We start from the raw sequence: 13,745 nt of genomic DNA, 5'->3' as shown, positions 1-13,745 counted from the left end.
TCAGGACGCACGACACAATGGTCTACAGTCCAACAGCCAATCAGGACGCACGACACAATGGTCTACAGTCCAACAGCCAATCAGGATGCAGAACACAATACGCGAAACAGCGAGACCGCGAAAGGTGAACCACGATATAGCGACGGACGACTGTATACAAGTCCATGGTCTGGTTGAACATTTGTGCATTTACCTTTTGAATATTTCATGACAAATTGGGATCAAATCAACAGGAAAAACTGTCTCTTTTTTGCCCCCATCTGGAAAAACGACGTCATTACATCTAAAAATCCCCAAAACCACCAATAACCACGGTGATGTTTGTCCGTACGGTCAGTTGCCGTTCGTTTTCTTCATCCGCCGCGAGCCTTTTTAAACTCCAACAGAGGCTAACATAAAAATAGCGCACGCATGGATATTTATTTCAGTCCCGTGTTCGCACTTGCCCGACGGCGTGTGTGAAGTGCGTCCAGAGCAAACGCAGGTGTGTGCCGTGTTGACCGGCGCTGCACGGAGCTTGTTGATGATAATTGGCTGTAATTTGGCAACGTGAAGTAGCTCGGTGCCAAAATCGCATGTGTAATTAAGAGGCTCTGATGGGAGAGCTGTTCAAAGTGACGGGTGTAATCGTGTATATCTCACAAGAGCTCTGAAGTGGGACAGTGCTGCTGAACGGGAAGGAATAACTGTTATTATTTAAAAAGAAATTAACAGTAAAACAGTTTGGGGAGCCGTGGATTAGCTAAACTTTAAGGTCCTATATTATGCAAAAAGTGACTCTTTTGAGGTTTAAGTCACGTTATAAAGCCGTTTCCTCATCAAAAACGCACCCGGAGTTGTGTTTTGTTTCATTCGCACATGTTTGAGTCGCTTTTTTTTGTTCGTCCGTCCACATCTCCAAACCTCAAAACGCTCCGTTCCACCTTGTGATGTCATAACGTGGTAGTTTTCAAGTTAACAGCTACGTTTTACCGTTTTGTTTAGTAACGTGCGGCAATTCCGGCGCTGAAATGATCCCAAATGGTCCTAGAAATGAAGGTGTGTGGAGTTTAAAAACACAGCGGAGCACTTCCTGTATCGCCACTTGATGACATCACAAGGTGGAACAGAGTGTTTTCTGTTTGAGAGAAGAGCTCAGCGTAAATGTGCAGTTTGGTTTGTGTGTTAAACGTGTGTGAATGAAACAAAAAAAGCACAACTCCAGGTCTGTTTGTTCTGTGTTTGTGGACGTCTATATCACACGTTTAGCTTCGTTGTTTGCAAAGGAAATTAAATTGGACGGCCCTCGCGCTCGTCTCCATGGAAACGTTAGTACTTTTTCCTAAATTAATCGACAAAATGGCATAAAACGCACTGTAATAATCTGATATTTTGCGTTTTTGCTCTGAGTTGACTCCTTTTGTTGTTTCTCTAACTGTTTATGTTGCTGTTAGCTTAGCTGCTTTTGTATGTGACGTTCGGTTGCTATGACGACACGTTAACGTAAAGCTTCGATTGGTCGGTTGCCGGTCGATTTTGGCGACCGGCCCGAGCGAGTTGACACTGCTCTTGTGGATTACGGCCGACAGTAGCCCTTGCATTCAGAAAATAAACGTCCAGGAGAAATTTGGCGTGTTTCCTTACGCCAAACAACGCGGAAACAAGCAGGTGACATGACGACGTCAAGTTACAGGTCAGATCTGTGGAAGGGTCCCTGCTCATTTTTAAGGTGTTTTTGAGCAATAAAAAAATCTATAAATGACAATAAAATCTATAATGACTAAAAATAATTCTAAATCGGCTTTGCAAACTGATTATTTTGAGTCTGTGGTCGTTCTGAACACGCTAACGTTAGCTTATCTCGACGTATTAAAGAGGTAATCACTATATCGACTTCGTGAAAGCTGGAGTAATATATTTTGAGGCGTTTTCTTTGCAATAACGGAGGGATTTGTGTGTTTTTGGTTGTAATATGAAACTTTTTGAGCTGTAAAGGCATAGACTGGCTGTAACTCTTTCTCCCATGCGCCCCCTACAGGTACTACAGCGCCACGATCCTGCAGATGTCGGGGGTGAGGGACGACAGGTTGGCCATCTGGCTCGCCGGACTCACCACTCTCACCAACTTCCTGTTCACGCTGCTCGGGGTGTGGCTGGTGGAGAGAGTCGGACGTCGGAAACTGACTCTGGGCAGTATCGTAGGTGAGAGGCAGGGGAGTCGACAGGACGGGGGCAAAGGGGTGTCCTGTCCCGGGGCCCAGGGTCTTAGGGGGCCCAGAATTGGAACAGAACCGCTGCTTATTAATTAATCTTAGAGGGGGGCCCATGTGAGGCGTCTTGCACCGGGCCTGCAAATTTCTGTGGGAATAGATACTTTAATTTTGCGATTATTATTATTATTTTTTTATTTAATGATAAAAAAAAAGAAAAATAAGAAAAAAATAATAGCAATAAAAAATCCACAAAATTAAGAAAAAAAAATCCATAAAATTAAGGAAAAACTACAAAATAAAAAATAAATAAATAAAAATCAACACTCAAAAACAAACTAATAAATAAATAAATAAAAATTAAATCATCAAAATCAAGATTACTCCTGCAAAAAATAAAATAAAATAAACAAATAAAAATAAAAAATAAAAATCAACACTCAAAAACAATAAAATAAATAAAATAAAATAATCAAAATCAAGATTACTCCTGCAAAAAATAAAATAAATAAGTAAAATAGAATACATTTAAAAAATACAAAAATAAATACAAAAATAAAATAAAAATTCCCAATCCCGAGCTCATGGCATCTTTCTGAATGATAATGTTAGAGTGACATAAACAGCCAGATAAACACTAGGGGGCGTAATTACTAAGCCACGTGCTGAATTACAAGTGCTTATTGGAAGCCATATCTATTATAATAAGAAACAATCCAATCTAATCCATTAGTCTGAGGCAAAAACACTTTAAAAGTCCCACACTTAAAGTAACACTATGTAACTTTTTGAGCTACAGTGCCACAGTCTTGCTTTAAACAGAAGTGAAATAGTGCGTGTAACAGTTATTTTATAGACATGACCTTGCACTTGTAAAGCTTCAGTACAGACCGGCTCTTTGATCAAACGCAGATCGTCTGTTCACTGAAACCTTTTCCTCCCACACACGTCTCTACAGCCACATCGTTTTAAGGTTTAAAAAAAAATACTTTAACAAAATAAAAGAGGGAACGGTCGTGCAGAAGAAGTGACCCTCAAGTAGTTTTATTTACACAGGGAGATGCATAGACTGTATATATAAATGGACGTACAGGTGTTTCATGGCTTTAACATACCTTTAAAAACATGCATTTGTACTGTGAACGGACTCGCTTCTCCACAGATCTAGCTCGGTCTGATGGCGTCACCTGCTTGTCTCCATAGCTGCGCAAAACGTGACTACACAGATCTCTTATGTGGTTAAAAAAAAACGGACTTTGGGGGGAGTTTTTAGTCAATTTTAATCATAATTTAGAGTAAAATAATCAAAATCGGACCCATGTATCGACCAAAAAATATCGGTATCAGCATCGGACATGAAGAAGCCATAGACTGTTTATATAAATGGACATAGCTAATCTGTTAGCCGTCACGTTCCAAATAAACTTTATTTAGTCTGGCTCCAATTCACTTTCGATTGAAAAGCTGTGTCCTCTCTCTGTACCTGCTGCTTCAGACTCATTTTGGTCTTAAATGTTCATATTAACCCTCTACATGATCCTGGGTTGTTTTTTTTTTTATTTTGAGTTTCTTTTATAATTTATTTATTTTGAGGGTTCTTAATTTGTTTTTAGTTATTTTTATTTATTTTTTGTTTTATTTTTTATTTTTATTTTTTTTTGTTATTTTAATTATAATTTTTGTAGTCATTTTGAGTTTTATATATATATAAATATATATATTTTTTTTTCCTCACATATGTACAGCTCCATTAGCAGCACAATAGAGTTAGCCAGCATTTTGTTTTTAGCTTGAATCTCATGATGTTTAGCCGTGCTCCTCTGGAAGATTTTATTTTGGGCAAACAACAACAACCAGCATGACGGGATTATTCTGTCTTTGTTCAGCACCTGCGTCCACTCCGGTCCAGTGCAGGTATGTGTCCGACGGTGAGACGCAGGGGGCGGAGCTAGACATTTTTGTTTGTGGGAGCTAAAGGTGCTAATGTGTTCAGTTTGTAGCGTTTTAAAAATGGAGTTTGCTGTAGTTAGCCTCTGTGGTGATTCATAAAACAAGGAATTCTTTTGTAGTGTCATTTTGAACAGTCTACGGTTGCAATTTGAACATTTTTAGCCAAAATTGTGCAATGAAAGAGGGTCAAAAATCTGTAAATCAAGATATGAACATCAACGACGTCGCTCCTGTTAGCGTTAGCAACAGGTTTGACAGCGTTGCTAATCGCCCGCCCCCTACCAAACTAGTGATGCGGGCAGGAAGGGGCGTTACCTTCAACAGTCTCGCTCCCGATTGGCTCTTTGGTTGCTATGACACTCGCAGCCCACTTTTTTTGTCCAGTTTTTAAACAGTTCTGGTGCATACGTTTACATTTTGGAAAAGTTAAAAGACTATGTAACATTTTTTTGGACCGTACATGACCTGTTTCTTAAAGATGTCATTGTTTTGCATTCAAGATTCCGCAATATGGCATTAATCTTGCATTTATTTCATTACTGTACAAGCTTTTTATCGCTCAGCAGTACCTCAAACTTGCGCTACCTGCCCGTCTCCGTGGAGACAAATACAGTTTGTTTATGTTTATTGCCGCACTGTGGAACATCAATAACATCTCCACGGGGACACGCAGAAAAGTTACGCCGTGGACCTTTAATCAATAAAAACTCCCACTCACTAGAAAGCAGATAATTTGTCACGGCAACGTCAGAAGCAAAAAACAAAACGATGGTACGTGGAGTTTATCGAACCAGCTGCTCTGTGATTTCCCTTTGGTGCAGCTGGAAAAAAAGTATTAACGTTTTGTTTTATTTCCAACAGGAACGTGTCTGAGCCTGAGTTTGCTCGCGGTCGGGTTCCTCCTCTCCGCTCAGCACAGTCCCCCCGTCACGTTCCACCCTCTGGACCCCGCCACGGCCAACTCCACCTGCAACAAGTACCAGTGAGTATCATCCGACAGTCTACGGCCGTGTTTCAATTCGACGGTTTCACACTTCGTCGGTCTCGCACTTCGTCGGTCTCGCACTTCATCGGTCTCGCACTTCATCGGTCTCGCGCTTCGACGGTCTCACACTTCGTCGGGTGCATTTGGAGGACACTTTGCGTAACTTCAGGCACGACGAGACCTGTCCCATTTCACGCGACCGACAAATGTGCCCTGCGTTTCCATGGAGATCCGCCTTGAACGAAGCGTGTATCCGGGCAGACTTCGCGCACTGCTATATCCCATCATGCACCGCGCTTCAATTCTTCTACGGGGAGAAACGAGGTGTATTTTCTTAAAGTTATGTAATATTCGCTACAACTGGGGGAAAAAATCACCTCGAACGTTATATTTGCCTGTTGATATTCAAAAGAAAAGATGAATTCCTTATTTCATTCAGTCTTAAACGGAAATAAACGGCTGCGCGGGGTGTGGCTGGCGGAGGGAGTCGGACGCCGGAAACTGACTTTGGGCGGTATCGTACGTAAGAGACAGGGGAGTCGACAGAAGGGGGGGCCGAAGGGCATCTTGTCCCGGGCCCCAGGGTCTTTGGGGGGCCCAGAATTGGAACCTCTGCTTATTAATTAATATTACAGGGGGCTGGCAAATTTCTGTGGACGGACCTGGTGGAGCTACTTTTCTTTTGCGATTCATTTTTTATTAATATCTGTGTGATATATCCCATCATGCACCGTGCGTGACTTCTTCTACAAGGTATATTTTCTTAAAGTTATGTAATATTCGCTACAATTGTTAAAAAAAAATCACTTTGAATGTTATATTTGCCTATTGATATTCAAAGGGAAAGATTAATTCCTCACGTCATTCAGTCTAAACGGAAATAAACAACTGCAACGACGACACCTTAACTCTTCTTCTATGAAATAATAAAGAATTTAAAATGAAACTGTAATTATTTCCACGTCCATTTTACACGTTTAGCTCATTAGCGGCCGTCACGGTTGCTAGGCGACGTAACGTAAGCGCACGGACGGAGGTTGACGTACGCTCCGTGGTGTCGGTCTGTCCCGTTTCCGTACGTTTTTTGCGGTGGACGGAGGAGCATTTTCGTCGGCTTTTGTACTTTGAGAGTTTTCAACCGTCGAATTGGGACGCGGCCTTTGAGATCTTTGTTGCACGACGCGAAAAAATTGAGTCGTATCAGATGAATGAATCTCCCCGACTGTGTGCAGATGTCCACACTTTTCCCTACGGGGGGCGCTGTTTAGACGTCGTACACTGAGAAAGAGAAGAACACGTTTCGACGCTGGCAGCACGGGTTCAGTTGCGATGTAGTACCTTTTTTAAACCAGCAGGGACACACGTACACACGATAAAGCCGCGTTATAAACTTAAAGGTAGTGAAATAAACCTCTTAATTAGCGTTAGCATTAGCAGGATTAACAGGATTTAAGCCCAGTGTTTGCCGTTGTGACCCTCCTCATCTCCGTCTGACTTTGAGCCCTACGCAAACAGCCCCTCTCCCTGTGGGCGTCCCATTAGGAAACAGAGGCGCGCTCGGACAGATCTCGGCGTGCGCTTGTCCAATTTACTCGCACTTAGCACAAAACACGACGAGAGCGGCGTTACGGCGGTGGCACGTCGTCTGGAGCTACAAACTAATGGAGCTGAAAACGCACAGGGCTTTTACGTGTACGGAGTCTCTCTGCGTCGCTCTGATCACGGCTCATTTTCACAGATCCACTCAGAGGAACGTGACCTGTTTCTGAATAGACACGAGTGAAACGAAGGAGAGTTTTGTCGAAATATTTGGCAACACTAATAACTGCACTCGAATTAGTCTGAATAAATCACTTAAGTCATAACGAACAACAACAAATGTCTCTGCAAAACGTTTGAAACTAAGTCACGTTTTAGTTTTCACCTTTTCAAGAGAAAACGGGTACAGCGCCTTTAATAAACTACATAAAGCCACAGGTCGAAGAAGTACTTTTGTTACTTAAGTAAAAGTACAGATACTAGAGCAAAAAGTAAAAGTTAAAGTATCTGTTTAAAAAGTATTTAAAGAGTAAAAGGGTTTAAAGATGCTGTTGGAAAAAACACTTTAAAATGAGCAGAGACGATAAACGTGGATTTGAATCAAACCATGTGACTTTAGCCCCGCCCCCTCACTGTGTACAATTATACATAATGACTGCTGTTCTCTCGCTTCCTCACTCCCCCCTCTGTCTCTCTCTGTCCTCCCTGCTTCTCTCTCTCTACATCCTCTCTTCCTACACCCTCTCTTCTCCCCTCTCTTCCTTCACCTCTCCTTCCACCCTTTTCTCTCTCTCTCCCTTCTATTTTTTCCTCTTCATTCCCTTCCTCCTCTCTCCTTCTTTTTCCCTCACACCTCTCTCGGTCGCTCTCTCTCCTCACCCTCCGATCTCCCTCTTTGTGTCTCTCTGCTCCCCTCTCTCCTTCTCACCCTCCCCCTTTCCTCTTTCCTTCCAACTTTCCTCCACCTCCCTCACTCTCTTCTTCCCTCCATCTCTCTCTCCCTCCTTCTCTCCTTCCCTCCTTCTCTTTTTCTCCCTCTCCCATTCCCTCTCTCCTTCTCTCTCTCTGCCTCTCCCTTCCTCTCTCACTCTCCTTCCCCATTCCCTCTCCCCCTCCCTCTTTCTTTCTTTCTCTCTCACCTTCTCTCCCCCGTTCCTCTCTCTCTTTTTCTCATTCTTGCCCTCCCACCATCTTTCTCTCCCTCTCCTTCTCTCCCTCCTCACCCGTTCCCTCCCTCTCTTCCTCCCCCTGTTCCTCCCTCCTTCCTTCCCTCCCTCCCCTTCTCTGTCTCCCTCTCCCCATTACCTCTCTTCCTGCTCCCCGTTCCCTTCCTCCCTCCCTCCGTCTCTCTTTCCCTCCCTCCGTCCCTCCCTCTCTCCATAGACTGTGTGAGCCGTGCATGCTGGATCCCGGTTGTGGGTTCTGTTACCGTGAGAACGGCTCCTCGTTGCTCACCTCCTCCTGTGTCCCCGTCAATAAAGCCTCTACGGAGCATGCGGCGTGGGGCAGGTGAGTCACCGCACCAGCAGGGGGCAGAAGGGGGCAGCAGGGGCCAGCAGGGGTCAGCAGGGGGCAGCAGGGGGCAGCAGGGGGCAGCAGGGGGCAGCAAGGAGCAGCACGGCGGGTTCCCTCTGTCACCAGGAAGTGTTTGAACGACAACAGTCACAATAAAATCAAATACAACAGTGAATGAAAGAGGAACGACTGACACTATGGACAAGAGAGAGAGAGAGAGGGGGACAGGGGTGGAGAGAGAGAGTGGGATGTAGAGGGAGAAACAGAAAACAACAGGGAGGGGATTGGGAGGAAAGAGAGGGAGAGAGGCAGAAGGGAATGAGGAGAAAAAAATAGAAGGGAGAGAACGGTGGAGGAGATGGCGAGAGAGAGGAGAGGTGGAAGGTGAAGGAAGAGAGGAGGGCAGGGAGAGGAGGGTGAGGAGAGCGGGGTGGAGGGAGAGAGGAAAGAGAAAACGGGGGAGAGGTGAAGGGAGAGAGGAGGGAGGAGAGAAACAGGAGGGTGAGGAGACGGTGAGAGGCGGAAGGGAATTAGGAGAAAAAGAGGGGGAGAGCAAGAGGGAGGGAAGATAGAGAGAAAGGGGATGGGAGGGAGAGAGGAGGAAGGGAATTAGGAGAAAAAATAGAAGGGAGAGAAGGAGAGAAGAAGGGGGAGAGAGAGAGGAGGGGAAGAAGTGAGACAGAGGAGAGGGAGAGAGGAGGAAGGGAATAAGGAAAAAACTGAAGGAAGAGAAAGAAAAAGAGGTGGAAAGACAGGTGAAGAGAGTGAGGGGTGTAGAGAGAGAGAGAGAGAGAGGTACTCCCAACATCAGATACTCCCAGTGTACTCTTTTCTTCAATCAGAACTTCAGGTACAATTAGAGACTGGACTGTGTAAGAAATAATATTTTAACAAAATTTAACTTCAACTCAAATGAATCTAAGTCCACGTTCGTTCTGTTTCTTCATAATGTTTATTTTAGTCGATAAATGTCTGATAAAAGTCTGTTTGTTTGTTCCAGATGCTCAAACATAAGTCAGAAGGAGCACGCGTACTGGGCCTACAACTACTGCCCCACCTCCTACTCGTGGCTCGTTCTGTTGGGACTGGTGCTCTACCTGGCTGCGTTTGCCCCTGGTAAAAAAAAACAACAAAAAAAAACAAAAACATTTACTTCAAACTCAGCTTAAAAATCAAAATTCATTTCAAACATCGTCCAGACCTTGGATGGAAAACTCCTCGGTTACGGTTGCTAGGCTGAAAAAGCTTTACGTGAACACAGTGACATTTATAATCGATATAATTAAACATATTTGCAAAACCTGATTATAAATTTAAATCACGTGGGGTCGATCTGGTGGCGTACCCCCCAATCACAAAAGTACATACTACACCTTTAACAATGAACGTGATAAAACAGCGATCAATCATCATGACGTATTTTTAAGCAGCAGTCGACTTTGGGTCCCATTTCGTCGCTGTGCAGATCTTTTACTCTGTCGTTGCCGTGACAACACAAACAGTCCTGACCTTGTTGTATCCATGGTGACCAGGTATGGGCCCGATGCCTTGGACCATAAACTCGGAGATCTACCCCCTGTGGGCCAGAAGCACCGGGAACGCCTGTGCAGCCGGAGTCAACTGGAGCTTCAACGTCCTCGTGTCCCTCACCTTTCTGCACCTGGCCCAGTACCTCACCTACTACGGTACAGTTAAAGAGATGGGGGCTAATTTTGTTTGGTTTGATTTAATTTAATTTTATTACTATGGTTTTATTTTATTACATTTTTGTATTTATTATTTTTTTAATTTATTACTTTTTTATTTATTTTTTAAATTCATTAATCATTTTTTTTTATATTTTAAATTTTTATATTTAATTTTATTTTATTACTGTTTTATTTTATTTAATGTTATTACTATTTTATTTTATTTATTACTTTTTTATTTATTACATTTTTTCATTTATTACAATTTTATTTATTATTATTTTTCAATTAATTAATCAATTATTTTTTATTTTATTTTTGTATTACCATTATATTTTATTTTATTGCTATTTTATTCTATTACTATTTTATTTTGACGTTTTTCATTTATTACAATTTTTTCTTTATTGCAATTTTACTTTACTTATTTATTTATTTTTATTAATTAACCAATTATTTTTCTTTGGTTTATTATTATTATTATTATTATTTTTTTTTTTATTTTAATAGAACGCCAGATGGGGATTTCATGTAATAAATGTAACGTTACAGTCTATGTCCGCCATCTTTACGAAGCGTTCCCAGAGTGGCTCAGTTGGTCAAGCTCTGATGTGAAGGTTGGCGGTTCAAATCTCTTGATGTGACGTAAACAAAACACAACTCCAGGTCTGTTTTTGAGGAGGTAACAACATTATAACTTGACTCAAACCTCACGAGAGTCAGTTTTGCGTAAATATCGGACGTTAAAAATGCAAAAACGTCTGAGTACGAAGTCGCCGCGCCGTCCGTTAACATCGCCCCGGTATTCCACAAGTTACAGAACATGAGTCGATCTGTGAAGTTATGTAATTCCAATCAGTTTGTCAGCGAGGTTTCCCAATCTCATTCACGCTGTCCGCTCCCACACGGCGCCGGGTCCTCTGCGTCACGCCTGTTACATAACCCCGCTCCGAGGTCGAGCAGCAGCCGCTCGCTCCAACAGGAAGCACAGAAACTACTATAGATCAATCAATACCGCCCCCTGCTGGTTAACGATCGCTATAAAACCAGCCGCACAATGGGAAGAAATCAATTTATAACTGGTGATGTTAAGAGGACGACAAAAATGAATATTTCTGCTTCTTTATATTGTTTTTCCATGTTAATAATGACACTATATTATGTAAATCCATCAGAGTTGTGATGTAATGTGCAAAGACCCGTCTCCGTGATCAGTGCAGACACTTATCACTCAAAAAATGACATAAAAAACTCCACACACCTTCACTAGAATCATTTGGATCATTTCATCGCTTCAAATTATCGTCACAGGCCTCGCTGCACATCCGTGATTTTCAAAGTTGATGAATATTTTTGGAGTTTTTTTTCCCCAACTTTGTTTATTAAACGTTTATAATGCGACCAGACAAACGAGCGTCATATCGGATAAAACAATGACGACGATATCACGAAGGACACGACTGAATGTCAACGGGACTCACACACACTGTCAGGACATACTCAAATAAGTGTTGTTTTGTTTTTTTAAATAAATATAAATACAAAATAATTTATAATCATAATCATAACAAGCATAATAAAAATATAAATAAACTAAAGTAAGAAAAAAAATCACAAATAAATACATTAATTAATAAAAAAATATCATAATAAGGATAATAAAAATAAACTAATGTAAGAAAAAAAATAAATTAATAAAAAAATTATCATAATAAAAAACTAAGAAAAACATATAAAAATTAATTATTAAATGAATACTAATACTGATGATGATAATGATAATAATAATAAAAAAAATCATCATGAATGAATAAGAGGAGAATTGAAACTGAAAAGTAAAACTAATAATGATACATTAATAAAAATAATAATCATCATCGTCAAAAAAAACGTTAATGAACATTTTAAATATTTGCCATAACAAATAACAGATCAGTTTTAAATCTTTTGATTGGGCAAAAGTCCTTCAAAACAGGAAGAAGTGATGAAACAGACGCCCAAGAATACACAGTTTTATTCTTCTTTATACTCAGCAAGTACAGTGTAACATCACCACTGACTCGTGTCTTCTCTGAGGTCAGGGTTCACTTTATTATATCATTTTAAGTTAAAAGGTGTAGCTGCAGTTTGACACGGTGCAGATGGAGATCAGAGAAATCTGCAGAAATCTCATTAAAGTTTGTCAGGTCTGAGACAGAGTTTGTGTCGTTTTGGCAGACGCTCCTAATCCTGATTTTTAATACAGGGATTTGTCACACAAAAGTGTTTTTAGTCATTTATTACATCATTGTTTTTATTTAAATGTGGAATAAATGTGATTAAATGTGTCGGCCATGACAGATACTTGTGTTTGGATCAAAAGAAACTGTGTATGAACGAAATCTAAAACATGTAAAAGAGTCATGAGTCATAAATACACTGCGCACTTTATACAAGCTACGTACACTGCGCACTTTATACAAGCTAGGTACACTGCGCACTTTATACAAGCTACGTACACTGCGCACTTTATACAAGCTACGTACACTGCACACTTTATACAAACTACATACACTGCACACTTTATACAAACTACATACACTGCACACTTTATACAAGCTACGTACACTGCGCACTTTATACAAGCTACGTACACTGCGCACTTTATACAAGCTAGGTACACTGCGCACTTTATACAAGCTACGTACACTGCGCACTTTATACAAGCTACATACACAGCACACTTTATACAAGCTACAAACACTGCGCACTTTATACAAGCTACAAACACTGCGCACTTTATACAAGCTACGTACACTGCGCACTTTATACAAGCTACATACACTGCGCACTTTATACAAGCTACGAACACCGCCCACTTTATACAAGCTACGTACACCGCGCACTTTATACAAGCTACATACACTGCGCACTTTATACAAGCTACGTACACTGCGCACTTTATACAAGCTACGTACACTGCGCACTTTACACAAGCTACGTACACTGCGCACTTTATACAAGCTACATACACTGCACACTTTATACAAGCTACACATATCTTCTGTCGCCGCTAACGCCTTGTTCCTCTTCGCAGGAGCGTTTTTCCTCTACTCCGCGATGGCGCTGCTGGGGCTGATCTTCATCTTCGGCTGCCTCCCTGAAACCAAAGGCCGTCGTCTGGAGGAAATCGAGGCTCTGTTTGAAAACCAGCTGTGCTCCTTTGGCGTTTCCGACTCCGACGAGGCTCGACAAGTGGAGTACATCCGGGTCAAAGGGTCAAACTACCACCTATCTGACAACGATGCCTCCGACGTGGACTAGGGGGCGGGGCCTGCTCTTGTTTTGAGTCCACGCTGTGTTTAGTTCACTTTCAACTCAGCCAATTTCAGGAATCCCAAACAGTGTCGTCGTTTTAGCTGCACAAGAATGAATGTCTCGCTTTTAGCTTATTAAACGCTGACTTGAGAGTGAGCTAACTCCTGAAGCGGATGTTGATTTTAAAAGTCTTGCACAAAGAACAGTAAACAAAACTCCTGTAGTATTTACGTAGTGGAACGGAGACTGTTGAACGAATACTGACCGGTTAGTGCTCGATAGTGATCTCGGGAGGGACGACAGCGACGGCTCAACCCTGCTCTTTAATTATAACTTTAACTATCACCAATTTACTGATTTAAAGCAGACCTGTTATGCAAAATGAACCTTTTTTTAGACATTTTAATCATGTTGTAGTTGCTTCTTCTTCTTCTTTACGCTCTCGAAGTTGTATTTAGAGTGATTCATGCAGGTTTGAGTAACTTTACGCTGCTGTATTCAAGACGTTATTGCTCTGATCTGTTAAGAATGACCCAAATATGCAGAAAAAAGAGGGATTTATTTGAACAAAGATTGTCTAAG

General features: G+C 41.6%; 1 protein-coding gene across 1 annotated transcript in view; it reads left to right on the top strand.

Moving 5' to 3' along the window:
• The window catches only part of LOC117379494 (proton myo-inositol cotransporter), a 113,834-nt gene extending 100,665 nt beyond the window's left edge, over positions 1-13,169 (top strand). The window contains exons 5-10 of the mRNA XM_033976221.2: positions 2,018-2,181; positions 5,001-5,121; positions 8,047-8,172; positions 9,179-9,294; positions 9,711-9,863; positions 12,943-13,169. Coding sequence (XP_033832112.1) covers positions 2,018-2,181; positions 5,001-5,121; positions 8,047-8,172; positions 9,179-9,294; positions 9,711-9,863; positions 12,943-13,169 — 907 coding nt within the window. The remainder of the gene's footprint in view (positions 1-2,017; positions 2,182-5,000; positions 5,122-8,046; positions 8,173-9,178; positions 9,295-9,710; positions 9,864-12,942) is intronic.
• The last annotated feature ends 576 nt before the right edge of the window (positions 13,170-13,745 follow it).

Source organism: Periophthalmus magnuspinnatus, chromosome 12, assembly GCF_009829125.3.
Source record: "Periophthalmus magnuspinnatus isolate fPerMag1 chromosome 12, fPerMag1.2.pri, whole genome shotgun sequence".
Classification (NCBI taxonomy): domain Eukaryota; kingdom Metazoa; phylum Chordata; class Actinopteri; order Gobiiformes; family Gobiidae; genus Periophthalmus; species Periophthalmus magnuspinnatus.
This window is presented reverse-complemented; position numbering and strand designations above follow the sequence as displayed.